Source organism: Tamandua tetradactyla, chromosome 12, assembly GCF_023851605.1.
Source record: "Tamandua tetradactyla isolate mTamTet1 chromosome 12, mTamTet1.pri, whole genome shotgun sequence".
NCBI classification, from domain to species: domain Eukaryota; kingdom Metazoa; phylum Chordata; class Mammalia; order Pilosa; family Myrmecophagidae; genus Tamandua; species Tamandua tetradactyla.
Window position 1 is genome coordinate 91,807,093 of NC_135338.1, and position 25,576 is coordinate 91,832,668.

At 51.4% G+C, this 25,576-nt stretch overlaps 1 protein-coding gene and 1 pseudogene across 1 annotated transcript in view; both read right to left on the reverse strand.

Moving 5' to 3' along the window:
• Positions 1 to 17,862, reverse strand: part of ST8SIA2 (ST8 alpha-N-acetyl-neuraminide alpha-2,8-sialyltransferase 2) — a 69,178-nt gene extending 51,316 nt beyond the window's left edge. The window contains exon 1 of the mRNA XM_077124115.1: positions 17,765 to 17,862. Coding sequence (XP_076980230.1) covers positions 17,765 to 17,862 — 98 coding nt within the window. The remainder of the gene's footprint in view (positions 1 to 17,764) is intronic.
• Positions 17,863 to 18,193: 331 nt separating this feature from the next.
• LOC143652710 (7-methylguanosine phosphate-specific 5'-nucleotidase pseudogene) lies at positions 18,194 to 23,928 on the reverse strand (annotated as a pseudogene).
• Positions 23,929 to 25,576: the final 1,648 nt, after the last annotated feature.

A 25,576-nucleotide genomic window follows, 5' to 3' on the forward strand; every position in this document is an offset into this window, starting at 1 on the left:
GCTGCACCCCATGCAGACAGCTCCCCATGGCCAGACTCTGCGAGGTCTGAGTCAAAGAGACCCCAAGAGCTACTGCCACAGGGACTGGTCAAACCCTCCCAATTTGAGGACACTTCTTCGTAACTCATTGGCATTGACACTCGTCTCTTTTTAGCTCTTCTCTCCTGCATAACACACTTACGGTGCTTTCCTAATATCCTCGCGCCCCTTGGGTGCCTCTGAGGGCAGTGCACATGCTCTGGGCACCATGGGTGGGGACAGGCTTTGATTTTCTCTGGATGAAACCACATGACCTAAAATTCTAGGGGATGAAGCTCCTGGGAGAGCAGCTGAGGGCGAGGTGGGGTCAGAGAAGGCAGCACGGAGGTACAGTGGTGTGCAGCGGGGATTCGGGGTTAGCTCTATGTCCCCAGCCTGGCCCAGCCTCCCTGCAGGATGAGCAGAAGCTGGAGGTATGCAAGAATGCAGGCCCAGCTCGTTTCCCCTCCTTCTAAATCTAGTGCCAGCTGGCAAGGTGCTTATTGATGAAACTGGGCCAGAAAATGAACAGCCAGGGGCATACTCCTTTCCCCCTGTAATATTCAAAAAACCAAAAGTGTTGGAAAAGGAGATATGGCTCCCCATGACCCAGTGTATGAGGCTGTTTTCTGGAGCTTGCTGGTCGACCCGCTGATGAATAGGCAGTGGAAGCCGCTGCCGCCTCTGAGGAGGGTACTCAGTCCCAAGTGCCTGGGGTGTCAGCTCTAGGAGATCTGTGCTCTGGGGGCACGGCGGGTGGGGAGAGGTTCTGCCCCCGGGATCCTCCATGGGCACTGCTTCCTGGTCCCCTTAGAACTCAGGGTGGGAAAAAGCCCCCTGGCCACGTTGCCTTAGGGCATAAGGAATGGCTTCACCAAGTGACCCACTGCAGGCTGGTGGCACAGGGAGGATGGTGGCACCCAAGGCCAGGTCGCTGTCACCATCAGGTGTCCAAACAGTGATCTGAGAGAACTCTCTTCCGCTGAGCAGAGCTGAGAATAGTCATAGTCACCACTGCTAACGTAAGCTAAGTCCTGGGGCTAAGTCCCTGCCGTGGATTTTCTCCTTTCATCCCCAGCCCAGCCCTCAGGGGTGGGATTTTAACGACTCCCATTTTGTCAAGAGATGCTAAGCATCTCATCCAAGGACGGAGAGCAGCAGGAGGTTGCTGGAGATGGGATTTGAATATAGCTCTTTCTGACAGGGGTTCTTCAAATTGGGAACAAGGTACAAGGTGGGGATGGGGAGCTCAGAGCCTGAGCAGAGGGAAACCTGGGGCATGGCACAACAGGAGCAACCTGAGAAGAGGAGCGGAGAGCAGGGCCAGATGACTTTGGACCTGGGTCACCGCAACTGACTCCCAACAGGTGCCAGGAGCATCACCTGGCTAGAGCTAAGAGGAGGGGATGAAGCGACATCAGGGCAGGCAGCGTGTATGTGGCGGCCTGGGGTCACACCCCTGACTTTCCTCCTGTCCCCTCATTCTAGGAAGATTCGGTGTTCATGCTTTGAATGTCTCCAGCAGCTTCGGGTAGGAGGTTCAGGCTGTGCAGTGTGGGAGCCTGGTTTCCGCCTAAGCACCCACAGGGGAGAGGTGTAAGAATGGAGTAACAGGTAGCTCCCCAAGGGGACCTCATAGTCATAGGCTTGGCTGTCTCTAGGATCTGGCTAGTAGCTCTGCATAGTGTCCTGGCACCATGGCTTGCCATATCACTGAGGATCCTCATCTGCCGACCACCTCAGAGCTTTGCCCTCTCCCCGCTTCTCTTGCCATCAGCTGCCTGTAGAAAGTGCCAGGAAAGAAGGCTGGGGAATGTGGGGGAGCATAGCCAGCCCGCTCCTTGAGGTTTAGAATAATCCAGGCACAAAGAGAATTTGTTTCCTGCCAACTTCACCTGTCCGCAGTGGGCTGACAGGCGAAGGGACAAGACGAACCATGTACTCATGCAGAGTACCTGGCGGAGGGCTCTGCCCGGGAACATGGGAATGGGGCAATGCCTTGGGCAGGAGTGGGGGGAGGAGACACAGAACCCACTACCAGGCAGTACAGCGAGAGAAACGGGGACCTCGCCTTTCTGTTACCCCAACAGAAATGCCTCTTTGACCTGAAACTGTCCAAAAACAGAGGTAGTGAAGAGGCGCGAGGGCTTCAGCACGCAGCCCTCACTGGCTGAGCATCCAACACCGAGTTTCCCACTCCACAGACTGAGCGAACTGTGAAGAGTAAAAGAGATGATGCAAACATCTAAACAGCTTGGCAGATTGGGTGCTGTGTTTGATTACTGTCATTATAAAATTTTTCTGAGAAGAGAAAGGAGGTTCTGGCTGAGCTCATAGCTACCCCATCTTTGTTTTCCAATTACCACGCCCAGGCTGCACACCTTGAGTGATGGGGACTTGGCTGGGCTCCGGTCACAGTGGGGATGGAGACACATAAAGGCTCTAGATTGAAGTTGCTTAACATCTCATGTTGGAGACAGGAAACATGCAAACACACGCACGGACAGAACACCCAACGGCCCAGGCGAGGAGCAGTGTCTGAGGGAAACAGGCTGAGTGCAGGCAGGGGAGGGGACAGGGACAGCTGCCGAAGGAGACGGGTTTGGCTGGCGCCCTGAAGGAGAGGGGAGCCAGCCTTGCAAAGGACAGTGGGAGGGTCGGCCCAAGCAGAGGGGCCTGCAGCGGGCCAGCCCCCGTGGCAAGAAAGAGCCCCAAGGTTTGCGGATCCAACTCTTCCCTCTTTTCAAACCCATGGCCTTCCCCACCCCAGAGACGGTCTCGGGGTCTCCAACCCTCCTCATTCCGGCTTACTGACCCCATTTTCACGTCAAGGCTGTGGTGTCATCACATAACCTCCCCTTTTCTTCTCTGTCTTCATCGTTTCTTCACCTTGTTCTTACAAATACTCTAATTTGTGAAGTATCCTCTTCCTGCCTTCTCCTCACCCCTAACCTGCTTCTACTTCCCTTTTAACCCCTAGCCAGGAACCGCTTTATCAGGAACCTCTCTCTCCTATGTCGCCCCCACTATTGTAAGGAAAGAGGCCTCTGAGATGTCACCAGGGACCCACTGAGGACCCAGCCCGGCAGTCCTTGAACAACCCCCTCCCTACGTACGGCCCTGCCTGCTGGGACACTGACCTCCCTCTCCAGCCCTGATCTCGCCAGTCTTTTGTGACTTGGTCCCCAGTTGCCCACCATCTACATAGACAAGTCACTTCCCATCTCTGGGTCTTACCTGCAAAGTAAAAGGGGAATGGGCAGGCTGGCTCCTCATGTCCCTAACGACTCCAATAATCAATGAGTTGAATTTTAAATGCCCCCATTTCCACGTAATGTACCCCTTCCTCTCAAAATCATCCTCATTAAAACTAAACTCAGCATGTACAGCATAAAACCCAACTTCCCCTCTGGATCCCCTACAATCCCAGCCATCGCTGGTGGTCCCCAGAGTGCTGTCATTTCTCCTCAGTAACAAGACTCTCAACTCCCTCTTCCTATCCATTTGTACCACCCTACCCGAGACCCTCAGCCCTGCTCCCCTGGATGATCTGGCTGGTCTTCCAAGCTCCTGCCCCCACCAAGTACCTTACACATTGCACTGTATAGCTCTTGTTCAAAGTATTTCAAGGGTCCCTATTGTCCACAGCAGCTCTTCTTAAGCTTTCGTGGATTGCTTTGAGAATCCTTTAAAATGTACGGATCCTTTGCTGAGAAAAATGACTATAATTTCAAGAGGTTCATTGATCTTCTGAAACCTATCAGAGGCCCTTAGCCTAGCTTATCTCCTCTGTCTCACCTCATTTTCCTCTATGCCAAGGTACTTAATCTGCCTCCACTCCAGTGAAGAAACAGAGGTAATAACAGCTCCTTGTGGTACACTCTGACCTTCTGTGTTTCGGGTCATCCTCGTCATCTGAGGATCACCAAGTTCATTCTTCTTCCAGCTAAGTCCTTTCACTCTTCCATATGTCTCACCCTACTCCCACCTTCTCCGGGACATGCCTCTCTGTGCTCCCCACCCATGGTGGGACTCCCTCCTGGGAAGCTACTAGTGGATGAATTATAGGTACCATTAGTATGATATTGCCATTTTGCTTTTATCACACGTCAGGGCTCACCTCTGAGGACAGGGATTGCAACTTGGCTGATGTACTGCACACTCAAGACACACAAAACTGTTTGTTGGTAATAATAAATGCTCTTGATAGCCAAAGGAAGAAGGCTTCCGAAATTCAAAATTTAGCTGTGTTTGATAATAGTTTTTCTATATTTTGTTGCACTCATTCACATGCTTTTTCAGAGCATGGCATATTGAGCATAATTCATGCAGAACACCCATCTTGCTGTAATACGATGACTTTCAAAGTGACTACTGGGAGATGAGGGAATAACGATGCGACTGACACTGCTGCAAGTTTATCAAGAGATCATTGGGATGTGCCAGTGTATAACGCAACGTCTGGTGCATGGTAGAGGTTCAGTGTCTGACAGCTTGCCTTCCTCTTCCCTGGTAGTGGGCTTTTTTTCCTTTTTAATTAGAGTAATGGGAGAAATAGATCAGCACTTGTTTATTGGCCTGATCCAAAATTTCAGGACAAAGAATTTAGAGCATAGCAAAAGGACTCACTGCTTCCAGTGAGAATGGACTGCATTCAACAGGGAAATTCACTGAAGGAGCCTTGTAAGGCTGCCACTGCTGCATCCAATCGGGGACAGACTGGACCACGGCACAGAGTTTGTACTGGTTAAGCTGAAACGCCAGGTTGGAGAAAGAGTCACTGAGTACCCGCTGGGTGCCAGGTGTCTGGCACACAGAGGACAACTGGACTGAAATGGATCCTGTGCTCATGGAGGACCATCGAGTCGAAGGTGAAAATGATTAAAATGAACGTTAAATATGCCACCACCCGGTCCAGGCAGGACAGCCCTGTCCAGTGGCCAATCTCTGCCTGTTTGCAAGAAAGAAGATAAAGACGAGGCTGTGCAATGGGACTCTGATGAAGACTGCAAATCCAAAAGTCAACATATTTTGCTTTATTTTATGTCAATTGATCTCAACTCCCAAATGTTCGAGTTTCCAAAGGTAAGATTAGGGACCATTAAGGCAGCCAGACAAGCATTGATTTAAAAACCCCCCTTGACGCGGAAGGCTTGACGAGGTTGCCCACCGTTACTCGGCTCTTGGTCCCCACCAGCTTGATCTCAGCCGGCCAGGAGCCAGATCTCCCGAGGTCCGACTCAGACCCCACACCTCCAGCCTCTGGCTTCTCGGCAAGAGGCCACCACGGAGCCTGTATAGAACCGTGACTCTACCCTGTGAGGAACACTTAAATAGTGGGCTGGTCTTTCTTCATGAGATTGGGAAAAAAGAAAAGCAGTCATCATCTATAAAGAAGGATTTCAAATCAGACAACAGATTTCAAATCTGTCCTTTGGTCATGTGGAAATAATGTAAATGATCCCAAAATGTAGGTGATCCCCAATCAGGGAGCTAACTCCCTCCTCCTGTCTTCCCTTCTCAGTTCTTCCTTCTCCAGTCAAGTTCCAACTCTCTGCCAGGTGTTGAGGGGAGGGGCTGGAAATACAACCTGGCAGGGCGCCCCCACCCCCGACCTGGCCCTGGCTTGGGGGCAACTACAGTCTAGCAGGCAAGCAAGACGCCACACCAGCAATACGGGCTGCAGAGAGGACAGCATGCCTGGAGGTTGCAGCGCGGCATTTAACCTAGTGGTGTTTCAGGGTGGGTGGGGGTGGGAGGCACCTCTTGGGTCTAAAAGCAAGTGTCTCTATTTTGACCCAAATCATCTCCTTTTCCTCTGAGGGACCACCCGGGCTTGGGGGAGTATTAGCATAAACCTATTGAATCATCCACAAGATTATTTCATTCTAGGCTTCTTTTTTTTTTTCTGAGTGTTGGGCAATCTCCCAGATACAAGACCGAAATCATCTCTGTAACAAGCTCCCTTGGTTGGGGTTATCACACTCACTGTAGAAGTTTTGCAAGGAGTGTTGCTACCCGCAGGGGCGAGACAAGGGCCATGGGGAAGGAGGAAGGCTGAAAGGTCGCTGCCCAGACACCAGTTGTTCCAGGTCCATCTGCAAATGTTTTGCTAACTCGACATTACCGGCTTAATATTTTTATTTAAATTGACTCACTTAACAATGGAAATGAATCTATCATAAAAGGACTCTTTATATCTCTACCATAAATAGAACACCAATATCCCTTGCCCTAAATAGAAGGTAATGGCAAAAAATAAATACAATTACATTCTTGACTTCTAGCCTATCTGGAGGCTGTTTTTATCTGGAGAAGCAGATTAGTTCTAAAAAAATTCCCCTATCCTCGCCTTCTATTGCCTGAGAGGCTTCCCCACTCAATTCCTCCACTTTTTATAACTAAGAGCTGAGTCTGGAATAAGATTGCAGGCTGGGCAGGCCACCAAAACCCACTCAGGAACCCCAAGAACTCTAGGGAGCTGTTACTGCATGTGCCAACTGTGAAGTGCTGCCATTTACTGCGTGAATGATCACATCCCAGCCCAGCACAAGAGAGACTTTGAGTGACATGGCCAAGGGCTGCTTTGCTGACCAGTTTTTCTCTAGAACTTTCAGTCAGGAGCTCCAGCCCTGTGCCAAGGTTGTTTCTGGAACAGACACACTGTAGTCTCCTTAGAAAATCAATTCAATCCTTGGCTAAGATTTCTCCATGTCTTGCCTCCTGCCTCAGTCCTTATCTAGGAGAGGAATGAAGGGAGAAGGAGGCCAATCCACATGGATAAATGAGCCAGATAGACCTTGATAAAATTCAACTGCTTTTTCAACCTGTGTTTATTAAGCAGTTACTTAACCCGAGTCTCAATTTACTTGACAATAAAATGGGTTTGCGTATAACGAACATGTGAAATAATGCATAACAAGCTCATCCAAAAAGTGGCTTTAGTCATAGTTATTATCATTTTTTTTGATATCCATTTGAAGGCCATTCTAGGCTAACTCTGATGGACAATAGAGAGACCTGGAAAATTTCACCTGGACTGATGGCCCAGCTGTTCACTCTCTCTTGGGCTGAGCCTCTGCAGAAGGCAGGGAAACCAACTATTTCCACTAGCAGAGTGTGTGTACAAATTACCTGGGATCTGGTTAAAATGCAGATTCAGAATCAGCAGGTCCAGATGTGGGTGGGGCCTCAGATTCTGCATTTCTCAGAAGCTTCCAAAAGATACTCATGTTGCTGGTCCAAGGACCTCACTCGAGTGGCAAGGCTCAGGGCTTCTGTAATGTGTGGCCCCTGGATCAGTAGCCTCAGCAACACCCAGAACTTGTTAGAAGTTCAAACTCTAATCAGAAACTCAGGGGTGGGGCCCAGCACTCTGTTTTAATAAGCCCTCCAGGGATTTCTGGTGCAGCTCAAGCTTGATACCCGCTGCTTTGGCACTCCCTGGCTCCTGGAAGCCACACTGCTCTCCAGTCCTGTTGTCTTATGGAAATTGCACAGTTTGGGCCTAAAAGGGAATACTACAGCTGTAAACCAGCTCTTCCCAGCCCGGCAGGAACCAAATCTCCAGGCATCATCGTTTTGGTTCTACTCTTTTTTTTCAGCTTCTCTTTGGAACTCAAAACACTGAATAAAGGCTATTCCATGCAAGCAACAGGGAAGGAGCAGTGGGGGGTGGTTGTGGGAGGGCGGGGTGCCTTGGTCCTGCCTATCTGGGGTTTCGGCTTTCAGCAGACCTCGTGGGGCCCTCGGCTGACTTTAGACTCGCAGGCAGGCCAACAAGTATGTAGTGAGTGGCCCAACAAAAGCGTGTGTTTGTACTTTCCACAATCCTCAATCCTCCTCATTGGGCATTTGGACCACCTCCAGCGAGCATATCCGGACAGACATAAAACAAATCAGAGTGTGCTATTTTGCTAATTCTGGATCCATGTCTTTTTCTCTTTTCCATCCTCCATCCCCTCCCAACCGTACTTTTTTGGCACCGTCTTATTTTTTATATTAAAGAATACATGCATTCCAGTTGCTTTGTTAAAACCAGGGCTGTGTTCTTAAAATACATCGTGTACTGAGCACCTGCCAGGCACTTTCATGGCTGCTTTGGTCTGTGTTTTATTGACTCCTCCAAACACTGGGAACTGAATATTATGGAATGCCATGTATCAATTAGGAAGCTGAGGCTCAGAGAGGTGAGGCCACTTGCCTGAGGTCACACAGGTGGTAAGTGGATACGAGACCCTCACTCCCCCAATTCTTGCTGTACTACCACCAGCGGCTCCCAGGGTGTAGCCCAAATGTCCTGAAGCCTGAGCCTTGAGTCCAGCTCGCCGGGAGGACTCGCAGGCCTTACTGACGGGAATGAAGGGAGGTCTCAGCCTGGGAAGTGGGCGAGATTTATAACAAGGACCTAAGTGAGTCACTCTGATACCATGCTGGGAGGTTGGAGCTTTGATGGGCAGCACTGACAAAGCTGGGGAAGAAGTCATGGAGCCTTGCCCAGGTCCACTCCAGAGGCTGGACCATCAGCGGGCCCCGGGGAGGCCGTGGGTCAGTATGCTGGTGCCCGCGCACACAGCCGAGGTTCCCTGCCTGGGCCAGGATGATGCGTCATCGGTTACTCTTTCGCCCTTCTCTTTGCTTCTCCCAGGAACTAAACATTTTGATTATGGTGCAGCACCCGTAGGCCATTTAAAGTCCATTCCTGAATTTCGGGAACCTCAGAAGTGCAGTAGAAAGGGCTTTGCCGCTTATCGGAAAATAGCAGGCAAAAGTCACCCGCCCCATCAGTTTACCAATTCATCTCCCCCAGACATCTTATGCCTCCTCCTTTCATTATTTAAGCTGCGCCGGCATTTATCAAGATAGATGTAAATTTACCCCTGGTATCGCTCCTCTGAGTGTGGCCAATATTTTTGTTGTTGAAAGGAGAGATGGGAAACCTAAGAGCAAGTGCTCCCAGTTCGTGGCTGGGGCCAGCTGTCGTGTGCCCTTTCTTGACACCCCACAGAAATGTGCTCCTGAAAGGGACAGCTGTCATGGCCCGTGGGGGGCTCATGGCTAGGAGGAGGGGAAGTGCGATGAGTCTTCTCTACGCTCTCCACAGTTTCTAGCACCCCTTTACAGGGGCCCCATGGGAGACAGAAAATGGGGTCCATGGAAGAGGGCCAGGGAAGAATGGGGATGGGGAGAGAAGTTTCAGTACAAAAAAGTACCCAAGGACAGCCAGGACAGCGGATTCTAGCAAACCGAGTTGGAATCCCAGCTCCCCACCGACAAGCTGTGTGACCTTGGCCAAGTGCTAGAACCGTCTGAGCCTTCCTTTCCTCGGCTGCAAATGGGTAGACAGGGTGGCCTATGTGAAAGCTCTCAGCACAGCGGCTGGCACAGGGGCAGCTCCCAGAAAATGGGGGCTTCCTGGGCAGATGCCATTTCCCTGCATAAAGTCAGGATGCCCCTGCAGCGCTTCCTTCCCTCTTGGACCTGTGTTCCAGCCTGCCTGGGAAAGCACTTCCAGCTGCCCCAGCCCTTCTTGTCCTTCCTCAAATTCCTGCAGGCTTTAATCATTTGTGTTGTTTCTCTCTTCCCTCTGGTGTGTACCTCTCTTTCCCTGGTAATGAGATGGTCAAACAAATGTAGTGCCTCAGGGCCATTCTGATGAGAAACCGGTGACTGGAGGACAGGGAGGGAGAGGAGGGAGAGAGAGAGGGAGAGGCAGAACCAGAGACGGTCCCTCCCTCCCCTGATTCTGCAACAAGGTGTTGTGGAGCTGGCAACCCTAAATTGTCTCCATCTTTTTGCCTGCCATATCCCATTACGGCCTCGGCTCTACCACACTGTCCCTCAAGGTCTCTTTCAGTGTTGCTGTTTTCCAGGCTTCTCTCTTGCACAGACCTTTGTGTCTCCAAAGCTTATCCCTTGAAAATACAAGTATTGCATATTGTTCCGACTGGATGTTGTTTAGTCGCCTTGTTTCCTAGAGCCAAATAGCCTGGCTATTCAATTCAAATCTACCAGCTGTTTGACTTTGGGCAAGTTATTTAACCACTCTGTGCCTCAGTCTCCTCATCTGTAAAATGGGGGCAATGAAAATAAAAATACAGCCCTCATAGCCTTGCTGGGAGGACTTGCTGGCTTCAACACAGCTAAAGTGCTTCGACTATCGTTTGGCGCACAGAAGACACAGAAAAACCAAATTACTTGTCGTTGTCAATCCCTGCAGGCATCAGTCCCCACAGGACAAAAACGTGTGAGGAGCGAGGCGATATTTCCCGAAGTGATGCCCTCAGTTACCTTGAGGTCGCAGATCCTAAAGTATTAGATTTCAGGGACCAGTAACATTTCCCAGAAACTGCAGTTGGGACGTCACAGGGTCACTAACTTCTCTGGCCAAGAAAGAGCATTACAGCCGGCATCTGCCCTTCAACCCTCTTTCATAAAAGAGATGACATTTTATCACCCCCAAAGAAAAAAAAGAGCATAATCTCAGGATACAGAAAAGTTCTCAGAAAATGACAGTTAACAAGTTGAAACTGACACAATCGTCACGACTACATCAGGCTTCATTATTATTATTTTTTGCACGGGCAGGCACCGGGAAACAAACCTGGGCCTCTGGCACGGCAGGTGAGAACTGAGCCGCTGTGGCCCTACATTGGACTTTTTTTTTTTCCTTTCTCCGCCTGTTTGGATGGCCACCCACCTGTGGCCCGGCACTGGGCAGCCACTGGCCTAGGAGTGGCCCATTTCAGCCTCTGGCCCTGGATGAAGAGGCCAGAGATAGAGGAGGGCCCGGACCTTGAAAAGGACCGAGAAGCAGAGCCAGGCGGCCCGTGCTCCTTGAGTAGCAGCCAAACCTTTTCATTTGGGTAACGCCTTGAGAGACCTGAGAGTTTGATTCTTGGGGTGCAATTTCAGAACTCATGCCCACACCCACGCAGCGCCGGGGGGTGGGGGGGATCCCGGATTTCCGGGAGTGGCCAACCGGGATTCCGAGCCGCTGAGATGCGCTGAAGAAGCCGCGGCACCGGCCACCTGGACACGCAGACGCCGGCCACCCGCGCTGCCTCTCCTGGACCCCAGTCCCTGCCCAGCCGCTGCCAAGCTGAAGCCGAGAAAACAGCCCGGCCAACGGGCCCCGGCAGGACACGGGCGCTTCCCAGCTGAGTGACGAACTGCAGGCAACTGGGGAGAATTTAAAACTAGCCCAGCTGCCACCCGGGAGGGTGACAATTCTCGACCCTTAAGGAGATCCTCGGTGGGGAGGTGACCTCCCACCCCCTCAGCTGCTGGCTGCCGTGTCCAGGCACCCTTCTATCTGCCTCGCTAACCCCAGTGTTTCTAGGACCCACGCGGCTGCCACAGGTTGCCACGGCTCCAGCCCTGGTTTGCCAGCGTTTTAAAATAATGATGCCACTGAACAGGGCTCAAGAAAGGAAATTTGTGTGATGACACATGCTGACGTGATCCCGTGTTTCTTACTCTCTTAATTTCTCAAACACACAGCTTCTCGCACCCTCTCTGGTGACCAACCCCTGGGGAATGGATCAGCTGCCCCCCAGGTCCCATCCCACTCTGCCCCTCAAATCAGTGTGGGAGCCTGACGGCAAGGAACGTGCACAGCGCCGACACCTCCTGCCCAGCAGAAGGGAGGCTGGCTGGGGGTGGCTGCGGTGGTACCAGTGGCAGTGGATGGCCGTGGATGGCCAGAAAGGGTCAAGGCCTGGGCAGGGGCTAGGAGCCCCGGGCACTGCATCTTTGCTTTTCAGCTGAACTGGCAATGGACAAACATGCCCTGGATCCCTCCTCTTTTGCAAACTAGATAGACACTTTCATTTCCATTCTGAGATGGTGACTAATGTCACAGCTAGAACGTACCCTTACCTGGGCTGTGCCTTCTATGTTGGATATTTGGGAAGAGTAGTGGGTTTTTCTGATCAAGCATAGAGTGTTTAATTTAATACCCTTTGCCATGTCCTAGGCCCAGAGTTTGCTCATCCCATAAATATTTTATGACTATACATACTAAGCCATCTACTTAGTACCAGGGCTGGGGGTAAGGGATAAATAAAGTATGATGACTACTGAATTCATGAGGGACATTAAGGGCACACCCAGGACAGGCAACTAACCCAGACCATCACAGGAGGGAAGGGTGAGGGAAGGTTTTGCAAAGAGGTTGTCCAGACCTTAGCCTTGAAGGAGACAGAGAAGGCAGGATGGGTGGCAGGAAGGATAATGCGTGCAAGGAGAGTGTTCCAGGCAAGAGGAACAGCATGTGCAAAGGCACGGAGGCATGAAACCATGGTGTTTCCTGGAGGACCTGTGAGCAATTCAGGATGGCTGGAGCCCAGGGAAGCTGGAGAGGGAGACAGGGGCCAGACTACTCAATGCCTTGGATGTTGCAGTAGAAGCAATGGTGAGCCTTTATAGAATTTCACTCTCTCTGAGAAATATTTATAATTTGTAATTTTCAACATTCCCAATTTGTAAAGCCTAAACAATTTTAAAACCTAGCAACCCTGCTTTACAAGGGGGAGAGAGGCCCTGAGTGGTGGAATTGGTTTCTAAGATGAATATCTATTTACAATTTAAATTTGATGCTAGGCAACAGGGACTTGGAGCAAGTGAGTTAAAACCAGACCTTCTTTCTTTCCCATGCTGTCCTCCAGTCCGGTTTACACTTGGACAAGTGCACCAGCACTGGGGAGGAGAATGAGCTTTTTCCAGAAAAGTTGCATTCCCTGGAGCAAACGTGTGCCCCTTACAGAGTGTCTGGACTGCGACTGCTCAAGGTTGTTTTCTTTCACATCTACCTGGACTCAGGCCCAACGTGCGCACTAAGCCTCCCTGCTCAGGGCTAGCTGAAGGCTTTTAAAGAAAAGAGACCCTTTCACTGCTCCTGCAGCCAGTGAGCCTCTCCCGTGGAGTTTGTCCAGACCCTTCATTGGAGCCACCAGCTTCTCAGCCTGTCCTACAGATTTTGGACTCTTCCATTCCATGGTGGTGTGAGACCCCCTTATAACTCTCATATTTACAGATCTCGCCTGCTGGTTCTGTTTCTCTAGAGACCGCTGACAGGGCTGTAATCACACCTGATGATCTGTGCTCTGCTCTACTTGCCTGTTACTTTTCCAGACCCAGCCCAATGTTTGGCTGGTGTGAACCAGTACCACTGGCCACAGTGTGGTGGGCAGCATCGGTTCTGACTGGTCAGATGTCTATTCAAACAGGGGCCAGGTGCTGAATATATTTAACATTACCTGTGCTCCAGTCTCCTGAATGCCCAATTCAGATGGCATGTAGACGTGGCAAAGACACATTCGATGGACATCCGAATCAGGTTTGCAATGTGATTGGGGCTCTGCCCCAGAGTTCCCCCCATGAGTCTCGGGTGCTTAGTACCTTGGCAGTGTAAGCTTGTCTGGCAGGTCAGGAGTTAATGCCATTCTGTCCTCCAGCACCAGACTGAACTTGGTTGGACCAGAGGGATATTTTGGGGAGAAAAGCCCTGAAGTCCTTCTGTAGTCTTCATCATTCACCTTCTTTCCCTAAAACTACAAAGGCGAGGCCAGACTATTAGATCAGGAGATAAGGAGAACTCTGAGCTCTTGGAAGAGCCCCGGGAAATGAGTTGGGGAGGCTAATTCTAGACCTAGTGTCCCAGGCAAGAGGAACAGCATGTGCGAAGGCACGGAGGCATGAAACCATGGTGTATCCTGGAGGAACTATGCTAAGGAAGGATAATGCGTATAAGGAGAGTGTCCCAGGCAAGAGGAACCCTGGTGTGAGTAGTGGGGGAGAAGAATTCAGAGGACAAGCTGTCTAATGTGATGGTGACAGCATGGACTTGGTGTCCCGTGGAGCTAAGACCGAGCACCCATTTTATCACTAGCATGTTATTCCACTCTCTGAGCCTCAGTTTCCTCACTGATAAAATGGAGCTTAGAAAGTTTGGTGAGGGTTCCATGGACTAATGCTTTAAAGCAGTTAGCACACTGCCTAGCACATACAGCTCACCAAACACTAGTTCGGGGTGCCACTGGTAGGTAACCCAATGGGTTGCCATAAGGATGAAATGTGTTGAGGTCTATAAAGCATTTAGAATAGTTCCTGCTTTGTAACAAGTGCCCAATAAATGCTGACGACTATCATCATCATTTTCATCATTCTCAATGTTACTCTTCTTAGTACTCGTTGCTCATCTCCCCTTTAAACTGAATTCCTAAAACTCCTCTATGATTAGAGGAGCTGATTTGGGGGTCAGGGCATTAGGTTGCATATGAGGAATTCCACATACTTCCATCCTGTCCTTAAGCAGCTGCATGTGGCTTTGGATAAGTTCTCAGGTTCAAAATGCCCTAATGCGTAAAAAAAAAAAAAAACAGGTGGGGGGAAGGTGTGTATATGTGGTCCCTTCCTGTCCTAAGGTTCTATGAGTCTCAGCTTCCCCAAGGATGTCGTGGTGCCATCATTGGGTCAAACCCTGGAAAGATATTCATCCAGTGGACATTTATTGAATGCCCTCTTTGTGCCAGGTTCTGGGGGCACCGTGGTGAGTAAGTCAGTTGTGCCCCCTGCTCTCAGGAGGTTCCAGTCAAGACGAGAGCTCGGGATGACCAGATTTCAGTTTATAACTTGGTCCAAGTGACTCTAAAACTTGGAGAGCTGTATGAATGGATCAGGGGTTATGTTTCATCAGGCGCCACACCCAATCTCTGATATAGAATTTGAATTCACTCCTTGGCTACTGGGCAGGGCTGTTTGGGTACTTTGTAGGGAACTCCCCTTTGCCTGTTTCCTTTTCCCATCTAGCCCCAGGAAAGTGCTTTGAAGAATGAGTTAGAAATGGAAATTTGATCACTTAACTTAATGGAAATAATCACTTAACAGGAAAAGAGACATGTCTCTCAGAGAAGGCCCTCAGTAAAGACCTTGGCCCTTACAAACGTTATATGATCCCTCAGGCAGGACAGGACCTTGAGAGCACCACATCAAAAGCCTTATTTTATTTAAAAAAAAAAAAAAGGGAGCAAGTATTTCAAGAAAGAGAATCTCAGTTTTGCTCTTCTAGACAACACATGTATAATTCTCTCCCTCTTACACTTTTCATTCCTTAATCCTTGGAAAAACTACCCCAAAAGGAGGTTCCTTGGTTCCTTCTTTCCTCCTTCCCTTCCTTCCTAATAGATCACAGGTCCCCGCTGCTTCTTCCAGGACAGTTATCGTTTTCACAACCATTGTTTTCTCCCAGGAACTGACACTGGCACAGAATATACAATCCTCTCTAGTCCAGGCTACGGTCAAATTGGGGAAGGGTGGGCAAGGCTGGTGCAGTAGCAAGACTTCAGCTTGATTCGAGGTCTCCCGGGAAGGTATATGGTGAGAAAGAAAGAGCCTGCTCCTGGCCCCTCACTGGTCGCTATGCCAGGACTCTTACTCCAGCTGAGTCCCGGCTGCTCAAGTTGGGGTTGTTCCAAAGATCAAGTAAGTGGCCGTGCTCTGAAACCTCCCTGGTAAGCAGATGTAAGGGGTGGTTGGCAAACAACCATGACAAACCCCGGACATGCTTCTGTTCCTCTGGGTTAAACCTGAGTGGGGCAGCTTGTGGGTAAGGCTCCAGTGCTAGCGCAGGGAAGCCCCGTCATTCTGGGACCGGGGATATCAGGCGCGGATCCTGACTGGTCAAGGCAGGGGTCAGCATGAGGATGTGGGTACCAGTGAGGAGGAGGAATCCACAGAAGATTTAACCTGCTTAGCAATTTTTCTTAGGGTCAACCCAGGCAGGAACAGGTTAAAAGGAAGCAGGCACTTTTCCCCACCCCAATGAAACAGATCCCAGAGGACACACCCACAACAGGAGAGCTCCAGGTTTTAAATATAAACGTAAATGTCTTTCTTAGCTCAGGCTTTGGAGCTTATTCTTAGACATTCTATTGGAACAACTCAATGTGGGGAGCGGGGAGTGGGTGCACTTGGCAGGAAAGAGAAGCATTATGTGCAAAGTGATTTCCTGATTGCAAGTTAAAACTTAAAAGTCCCTGGAACCTAGAAAGTATTCAGTAAGAGTTCAGTGAATGGACCAAAGAGGGACGTCTGAATGAGCTTAGCACATCTTGTTTTTACTGCAGAACAACGGGCTGACGCTGATCCTTCCTTACCACAGCCAAGGTCAGCAAGTGATCTGGGCCGGCAGAGCTCACACCTGGGAGAAGAGATGGAGCAGAGGAAAGGCTTCTCCAGGGCCTCCATCATCACCCCAAGTTTCCTTTCCCATCCACGTTATAGAAGCAAACAGCTACAGAAAGCAGAGTTTCTTCCTCTCCGCGTGGGAACTGGTGGCACGTCGTGTGCTAACTGCAGAGTATTTGGGAAACTTTTCGGAGCTCCTGGGGAAACCAAGTTCCTAAGGATGGTGAGGAGGCGGCAGCAGAGAGAGGGGTTCTCGAAGGGCAAAGGAGTTCGGAGAAGGAACTGGGGTTGCGGAGGCGGTCAGGGGAAAGGAGTGAGCAAGATGTGGCACCTGCCCCAGGTTTGGTTCCTTAGGGCCCCGCACCCTGGGCCCAGGATTGGCATCTCTCTTTTGAGAGTTGCCAACCTAAGCTCACACTGATGACGAATGGAGTAGCACATCGGACTGGCAGAGGGTCTCTGGCTCCACACTAGCGCCACAGAGTAAGGGGCCTTCCTCCCTTGCTCACATTTTCCCTGCCTAGGCCAGGAAGCTCTCCTCTGGGCACCTCAGAATCCTCCCCACCGCCCTTCGGCAGCTCTTTGTCGAGCCGCTCCGGAGAGGGGCAGGGCCGGGCGGGACACAGGGGCGGCTGCCAGGCGGGGCGCCTGGTCGGCCTCCAGAACCCACGGTGGGTGCGTCCCGCGCAGCAAGTGCGCGCTGCTGGGAGCCCCGCGTCACGGCCTGGGCTCGGGGTCCCGCCCCGTCTCCGGCCGCGGGGCGCCGGGGTGCCCCAGCAGGGGCCCCTGGAGAGCTCGGAAGAAAAGCGACGGCAAGACTCCGCGCCTGGGGTGCAGAACCCCCCCGGGAGGCAGTACTGACTTCCCCGAAACGTCTCAGCCCCCGGGCTGCGAGCGCACGGAGACTCGGGGGAGCCCGGGTGGCCTCAGCGTCCAAATCCAGCCCCGCCCCTGCGCCCCGCCTCTGGCGGTGCCAGCCTGCGCCCCCACGGCCCCGCTCCAGGGCGGGCGGGTGGTGCGTGTAGCGGTGTGTGCGGGGAACAAGCCCCGTCCCCATCCTCGCGTTCAGACCCCCGCCCTCCTCTCGGGCCGGGGGATCCCTTCCCCCCACGCGGAGATCCCCGCGCGTCCCCAGCCCACTTTGCTAAGGCGAGAAAGCGGCCGAGCCGGAGACAAAGAAACTCCTGCCTCCTCCACTCTCGGTCTCTCCGCCCGCCCCAGACACTCCCCGGCGCCCTCCCTCGACCCCGGCGACACCGCGCACGGACCAGCTAGGGAACGGGGAACAGGATGGGCGAGTCCGCTCCCGGAAGCTTGCCAGCTGGGGGCTGCCCGCGTCCCCCGCCCCAGGACACCCCACGGCAGCCGCGCCCCCCTCCCTCAGCTCACCAAACCGTCCCGGGCCCCCGGCGCCGCCACCCCCAGCCACAGCCGTCCACCACCTCTCCAGGGGAGCGACAGGGGTGGGGGGCGCGGCGCACACAAAGCAGCGGCGGAAAGGGGAGGGAGGGGAGAGATCCCGCCACCGCCCGGCCGGGGCGCGGGCGCAGCTATTTACCCGATTTCTTCTTCGATCTCCGAGATGTCTGCGAAGATGAAGAAGATCACCAGCAGCGTGAGCGCGGCCAGCACCCAGCTCCGGAATTGCAGCTGCATGGTGGGTTCGCGCCCGCCGGGACCCGCGCGGGCCGGGGCGAGGAGCGGGGGCTGGGGGCGCAGTGGCGGGTGCCGGAGCCTCCGCGCGGCGCGCAGCGGGGCACACACCCTGCGCTCCGGGCGAGTCCCGGCCGGCGGCGGAGGTGGCAGCGGCAGACAGGGGTTGCTCAGGCGCGGCGAGCCCGCTTGCTCCCTCTCGGCTCCTGCCCGCCCCTCCCCTTCCCTCCCCTCCCCTCGCCTCCCCTCGCCTCCCTTCCTTCCCCCGCCCCGCGCTGGGCTCCGCGCGCAGTTTGACAGCTTTGCTCGGCTCCTGGGCTCGCCTCCTCCCACCCTAGTCAACTCCAGCGTCCAGCTTCTGCTTCTCCTGCCTAACGTCTTTCAGCTCCCGACCGCGTTGGGAGGAGGCCCGAGACTGCCACTCCTCGGGTAGCGAGGCTGGGTTCGGGGCACCGCTGGCGCCCGGTACCGAGCGGAGCCCAGGGAAGAGACCGCGCACCGCCGGCTGGCAAACGCCCTCCCTCCCCAGCTCTTTGTCCAGCGCCCTTGCTTTCTCGCAAAGTTTTCCCGACACAAAGACCAACACCTGGGGACAGCCTCGAGCGCCCGGCGAGGAGGCGATTGCAGCCTAGCAGGTGTTTCAGCAGTTGACGAATTGGGAGGGGAGGTGGAGGAGGGGGAGCAGAGAAGAAATATCCGAGAGGGGCCAACTTGGGCAGAGATGCCGATTGATTGTTATATGTGGACAAAGTGCGCAGTCCTCGAGAACCCACCCCTTCCAGAAGAGCATAGTGGTCTCCATTTATAGATCCTGAAGCTAGGTCCAGAGAGGTTGTCTGAGTTGCCCGAGGTCACACAGCAGTGACTTGAACTCTTACCGCTGCTGGAATGGCTGCTCTACCCACCAGTCTTAGAAATCACCCTTGCTTGGAGCCTCATGGTGCTTCTCACACTGGGTGGCATTTTCCCAACTCTGGCCCTCTCCAAAAAAGCTGAAAGTCTTTGGAGTCCTGACTTGATCAAAAGGCCTGCTAGAAAAGACAGCTCCTCCATGCCAAATGTTTTATGCTTCCCCAGACTTAGACAGTTTAACTCAAATTACATTTTGCACCAACCATTAGCCTGGGGTGGGAAGGGCCCCATTAAGTTTTACTGGAATTAGATAATTACTTAAATTTTCTTTTCTTGCACTAACTGTAACAAGTCCTGAAATCAAGAAATGTAACTCCCCAGAAAATGATCATCTGGTTTATGAAAGAGGTTTGAGTGTGGGCAGAAGAGTCCTTTGAGGAAGCTACACGGATTGTCCTAATGCCTGGAAAGGAAAAGACAGGCAAATGAATGTGAGCATCAGGTTGGCTGGGCCCCCAGGGCCACCCATACAGAGCCAGGCCCCAGAGAAACATAGTGAAGGGGTGGCAGGGGAGAGCCCCTTAAAGCAGCTACCCTGGAGAGGTGCCAGGCCTTTTTATTTTCCCACCAAAGTGCTGTTTAAGCTCAGTCCTTCTGCTTCTTTGTGTGTAAGGAAGGAGGGGCATGGGGAAATTTCCAAGCTCTGGGCCTGCTGGACTTGGCCAACCCTGGGACCAGAAGAAACTCTCCCCTGCAGGAGGGATTCCCATCACCCTGCGGAGAAGTGGGGAGACTCGGCATCGCCTCCTCTGAGAGACTGGAAGCAGGTATCTTGAGCCTAGCAAAGGAATGTAGGAATTCCCACGATAGCACTTCACTTCTCTCCCAGCCCCTTGCAAAGCTCGTGTACTTCTTCTGCTCCTTTTACAGCGAGCTCCTTGGGCTTGCCACATGTTTATCTTGGGGGTGACACTTCCTGATGTTGAGCACCTTGTTGGAAGAAGAGCTTCCAACAAGAAGCTGGGGACAGACATCAAGAGAGGATTTCCCGTCTTCAAGGCCAGCCCTGTGGTCTGAACCATCCAGTTTGCAAGTTTTCTAAGTGCCTAGGCCTTTCCCTCTCCTTGCTTGGTTTATGAGTTGTGAGTGGTTTTCGTTGTCGTACTGTTATGTTTTTCTGCTATAATGGTCGGGGTGTCTGAAGAGGGAGGAGGGAGAACAGAATGCATCTGTCCTGCTGCTCAGTATTTCCATCACAGACTCATTCATTCAACCACTCAGCAATAGTTATGGGGCACCTACCTCGGGCCAGGCCCAGTGCTAGAGGCTGGAGATACACAGAGGGGAGATAAGGGTTCCTGCCCTCCAGTGGCTCATAGTTCAGCAGGAAGATAGCCATGCACATGCATAATTGCATGCGATGTGAGGTCCAATAAAGCGATGGTTTCCTAAGTAGCTTGTAATTGATCCATAAGATCACCCAAAAGAGCAAGAAGAAGCTAGCTGGCCCCTCTGTCTCCTCTACTGTCTGCTTCTCTCCCAACTACATGTTTATTATGCAGGACATAATGGAGATATTGTTGTCATGACCCCAAATTCATCCCTGGTCAGGTAAACCTCTTTACTACCAGCACTACTCCAGCAGAGTGTACTTCCATTTCCTATCAGATGGCCCATGTTATCTTCCCAGACTCAGAGTCTTCCTGCCTTGGACCCACCTGAGAAGAATTTGGCTGGACAGGAAAGAGTGGCACCTTTTGTTGAACAGTTCCATCCCTTACAAATAAATCCCTGTAGGCAGATGCAGAGAGTAATGCCACTGAGGTGCATCTGCTGGGAAATAGAGTGAGCTTTGTAATGTACACACTATCTTTGTAATGAGAGTCACTGAGATGGGGGTTTTCTTGTCAGATGATCAGGAGCCCTTGTGATAACTGACCAAGCAATACTGTGCAAAACTCTTAGGTTTGAAAATCCCCAGGTCAGCTATTTTTAGCAGGCTGTGGACACTGACTGCCCCTTGCAGCTGTCTCTGAAAAACGGCTGTGTTCCTGGGATCTGGAAAGAGGCAGCCTGATTGGCAGCGAATGTCAGGCCTAGTGCTGCTGGGTCAACTGCCACTTGGCCACATACTTGGCTTGGTACCCCCTGCCCCCTTCTATCCTTCTCACCCCTCTGTTTAAGCAAGTCCATTTTCCTGACTTGGTTTTCCCAAGAAACTTCTTTAGGCTAAGTCGTTAATGTTTGGGTTAAAATGCTGGAGTTATATGGGAGTGGCAACCAATTAGAGTCATCACCACCCATTCCTATTTTAACTCAAATTATTTGAGTAATATAGCTTTTCAGGCAACTTATCAGGCCCTGAGAAGTGTGTATAGATTGGGGCTAATGTAGGCAGAAGCTCTGCAGCAGCCCCAAGGGGTCCAGTGGGCTCACATGCAGCAGGTGGGCAGCTGTTCCCTATCTCCAACACTGGCTAAGGGGTTGCTCGTCCTTCCTGCTGCCGACCTCAAGAGTCAGGTGCCCCCACCCAGAGCCCCAAGTCATGGAACCCCCCAAATGTGTCTACCATTTGTACATCTAACTAAACTTTTGCCCAAACTATGTAAAGTGTTCGCTTGATCTACTTCTTGGGAATAATGATGTCTGTATTGACAATAACCTGGCCAAGTTCCTGGCTGGGGAGAAAGGGCAGGGCAGATGGGCTGAGGGAGTCATAGGGGAGGAGAGCTAACTTTATTGAACACCCAAGTGCAAGGCACTGAGCTGGGCTAATTTCCTCATTTAAACCTCCTGATGACGCTTTTGCATAGGCACGATCATCTCCATTTTATGGATGAGGAAACTGAGGCTCAGAGAGGCCAAATTGCCCAAGGTAACTCAGTTGAACAAAAGGAAAGTAATTTTTCCTGTTTTTTTTTTTTAATTTTTTAATTTTTCATTTTGATCTGCTCCACCTGTTAGATTTGTTTGAAGAACAAGTTCCAATGCTTACAAATTTGGGGGAAAAAATGATCTCTGGACTAGATGATCCCTAGCATGCTAATATCCAGCAGGCTCATGGTACATTTGGAACAGCTTTTGCTGCCCTCCCAGCTGGCAGGGCTTCCCCCAAGCCTCTGGCGAGCACAGTGGAGGGCGCCGGGCAAGGAGTAAAGAGGGGTGTGGGTCCAGCAGATCAAGGCGGCGCCGAGTTTTTCTCTGTGCACCGGGAAGAGCAGTGCTTGCAGCAGAGCAGCCACTGGGAGAGGCTCCCCTCCTGTCACAGCCTGCAGGCCTGGCCAGAGCTGCGGGCTTCGGGAGTTCTGGCCCTCCTTCTGGTCTCTCCTCAGGATATGCTGCAGTTGAGCACATCCAGCTGCTTGTCTTTCTCCAGCACAATGTCATAGACGTCCAGTTAGGGCTGCCTCTGCTCCCCCAGCTCGTCATTTAGATGCCAACCCTGAACATGTTCTAATACCAGAACACCCTTGGGCCACAGTGAGCACCCCCCATGGACTCTCCAAGAAGGAGGATGTTGGTTTTCCTGAAGCTGCTGGAAGTAACTGGAATTCTCATGCAGAATTGTTCTTCTCATATGTGTTTGTGAGCTGGCTCTGGAATCCCTGTAAGAAGCCATTTTCATCAAAACCCTCCTAGTTAGACACAAGATGGGTGTTGGGGTTGAAAACTTGTGTCTTCCTTCCAGGACATCACCAATGCTTGCAGAAAAGATGAGAAGCAGAATGTTGTTCTGGTACCAGGTGTTGCAGGACGGCTTTGTAGCCCTCCCTAAGTGTTGCATCAGGCCCTCTGACCACCTGAAATGTCTGGATTTTCTGTCGACAGAGGAGAGCATGCATTTGGCCCACCATCCCTCCATGGAAGGGAACTCCTCTTTGCTGGTCTGGTTCGGAGCCATCTTGATTGGGTAATAGTGGTGAAGCCGCCCTTAGCTTGTTAGTGCACAAAAGACCTCGCGTTTGGTTATATGCACACCTGCTCGAGGTCATGTCAGAATCAGGAATCACCTGTAACTGGTCTTCCTCGCCCCTAATGAGGGCACCCGCGATCTCAGGCACCCACCTGGGCTGCCCATCGGGCCTGTGACCTTCATCACCTGTTCTGACAACCGAGCGAAGCGCTGACCCGGGGAAGTCAGGGAAGTCCCGGGCTCGCCCAGCACCCCTGCAAACTTCTGGGGTCACATGATCACCATGGTCCCCCTAAATGGATTTGTAAACAGCTGCCTCCTTTGATTCTTACTGTACCCCCTTAATTCTGATATGTCAGGATTCGGGGAACAAATCTTTCCCTCACTGACACCTCTCATCATTTGTGTGTCTTCATCATAAATCTCAATGTTCATCGTTCTGCACTGAAGATTGTACTCCTTTCCATCAATCCAGCGTCTTTTTTAAAAATTCAAGAATAAATAATGACTATCTCATCCAAAATTCTGACCTAGCAGCCAGGACCTTTGGATTCTCTCAGAAGGCAACTGAGAATGTTAAATAACTACAAAATGGTAATGGCCTTGCTTTTTCATGATCTCCGAAGGAGAAGCTGTGAACAGCTGTGTGTGTCTTTCCCCGTGTGCTGAGGTGGGGAGGAGGGTGTAAAGAGGTAGAATATCATGCTCGAAATTAACTAATAGGACGGAATTTGAATGTTCTCAGCCAGGCGATGTTGTGCCCCTCCACATCAGAAGTAGAGTGGTAAGCACATTGCAAAACAAACTAGCACGTTTGCATTCCATTTGTAACTTTTGCAAATAGCGATTGCTGGAAATGTTGCTGGGACTATCGGGGTTGGAGCCAGCTACTGCTGAGGAATGATGGGGGAGGGGGAGTTGCGAGAAGTGGTTTCAAGTTTTTTGGTGGGATTTTTACATACTCTTCAGTTGGTCTTAAAGGTGGTTTTGAACCAAAGCAGGAAGTCAGGTACTGGATAGCAGAGGTGAGGGAAAAGGAGAGTCATCTGATGATTCTCACCAGGAATCATATTCAGGAAAATGATCCTGTGATCTCAGAATCAGATTTCTTGGTTTGCCCAACTTTTGCCACAGAGCCCAGCGTGACTTGCTCCCCCTGAGGTGTCCGAGGAAGCTGGCCTGCGTTGACCATCCCTTGCTGGCTGCCTTCTGTCACTTTCCCTCACCCCTTGCTTTGGATCATGGATTGCCCTGTTCTCAGACCTGGAGGGGCTGCTAGAACTCAGGTGCTCCTGCCCACGCATTCGCTCACCAAGCATTGCTTCCTGGCGTACTATGTATCTGAAATTATGTTAGAGAGCTGGGCTGCAGCGGTGAGGCAGGAGGCACAGTTCCTGCCTGGCTGGAGCTTAGAGTCCAGTGGGATTTTACAGATGGGAAAACGTGGGACCTCAAGACCGAGAGGCTTGCCCACAGCTCCACTGTCAGCTTCAAAACTGAGAACAGATTCTTGCTCTCTTGTCTCCTAGTTGAGTTTGGTGTTGTTAGTCTGAGATGACACGTGCTATTTTATTTTAGTTTTTCTTGACAGTTCAATGAGATCGTAAAGTCCCCAAGGGTAGGGACCTTTATTCCTTTTCTGGTCTCACATTGTCTAGCCCGGTAGAAACCCAGTCAAAACCCATCCCCATCGTAATGTCACTGGACGCAGAGCTGGGAGGAGATGAATGCGGGCACAGCAGGATGAGAATTTCTGCGCGATAAATGCCGAGGTTCTCAAGGGTACAGACAGTGGTAAGGTGTAGAGAATAAAACTAAGAAACAAAGGGCTTTGAGTACTTATTACCTTTGCTTTTAAAATAATTTATTCTATTGTAAGTGTATATGCTTTAATGTTTTGTTTTTTGTGTTTTGTTTTCAGGGACGGGCACCGGGAATGGAACTCGGGTCTCCGGCATGGCAGGTGAGAATTCTGCCACTAAGCTACTGTCACATCGCCCTATGATTTAATTTTTAATAATGATGTACGTAACTGGAATAAGCCATCTCCAGCACCCCCGGTGACCGGTGGCAACAGGAGGTGGCGCAGTTAATGAGCAGGATTGGTGAGCCACCATCTCTAAAGTCAACCCCAGGTGAGGAGTCCCCCAAGGCCTGGCCGCAACCCCAGAATGTCAGCCAGCCGAGCTCTCAGCACAAAACACTGGTCCAAGGAGAGTGGATTTCTTATGAAATGTAGCTTTGGGAATCCTCTCCTACTCACCGTTCTGTATCATTGTAAATCCTCCCTTCCTGGTTCTCCTGTACAGTTAGACATAGAAGACCGGGGAAAACTGCTAGAGGAGGTTTTGGCTGCAAGAGACAGTAAACCCTGAATGCCAGAGGCTTATTCAAAATGAGTATCTATTTCTCATGTGAAAGTCCCCACAATGGACTAGCCATAGTGCCCCAAAGAGCCTGTAGATATTTGGATCCTTCCAGCTTTCGTCTCCACCGCCCTAAGGGGAAGCCCTTTCTTCACCCATCATACCCACGTCCCAAGCAGTAGAGTGGAAGAAGAGGTAGAGATGAGAAAATTAACCCCTAGCACCGTATGTGTTCTTTGTCCAAACACAGTTATGTGGCCATTCCTAGCTGCAAGGGAGTCAGGGAACCCCTTTTTATTCTGGGCTTCCATGTCTCACCTAAGAAATCTATTGTTACGTAAGCTAGACACAAAAGAACAGTTATTTTCTGATTCCACTTGTATGAAATAGCTAGAATATGCAAATTCAGGAGGTAAAGTAGAGTACAGATTACCAGGGGTGGGGAGAGGTGGGGAATGGTTTGCTGCTGTGATTATGGGTGCAGGGTTTCTGTTCCCAGCGATGGAAAGTTTTGGTAATAGATGGTGGTGATGGCAGTACAACACTGTGAATGCGATGAATGCACAGAATTGTACACTGGGAGTGA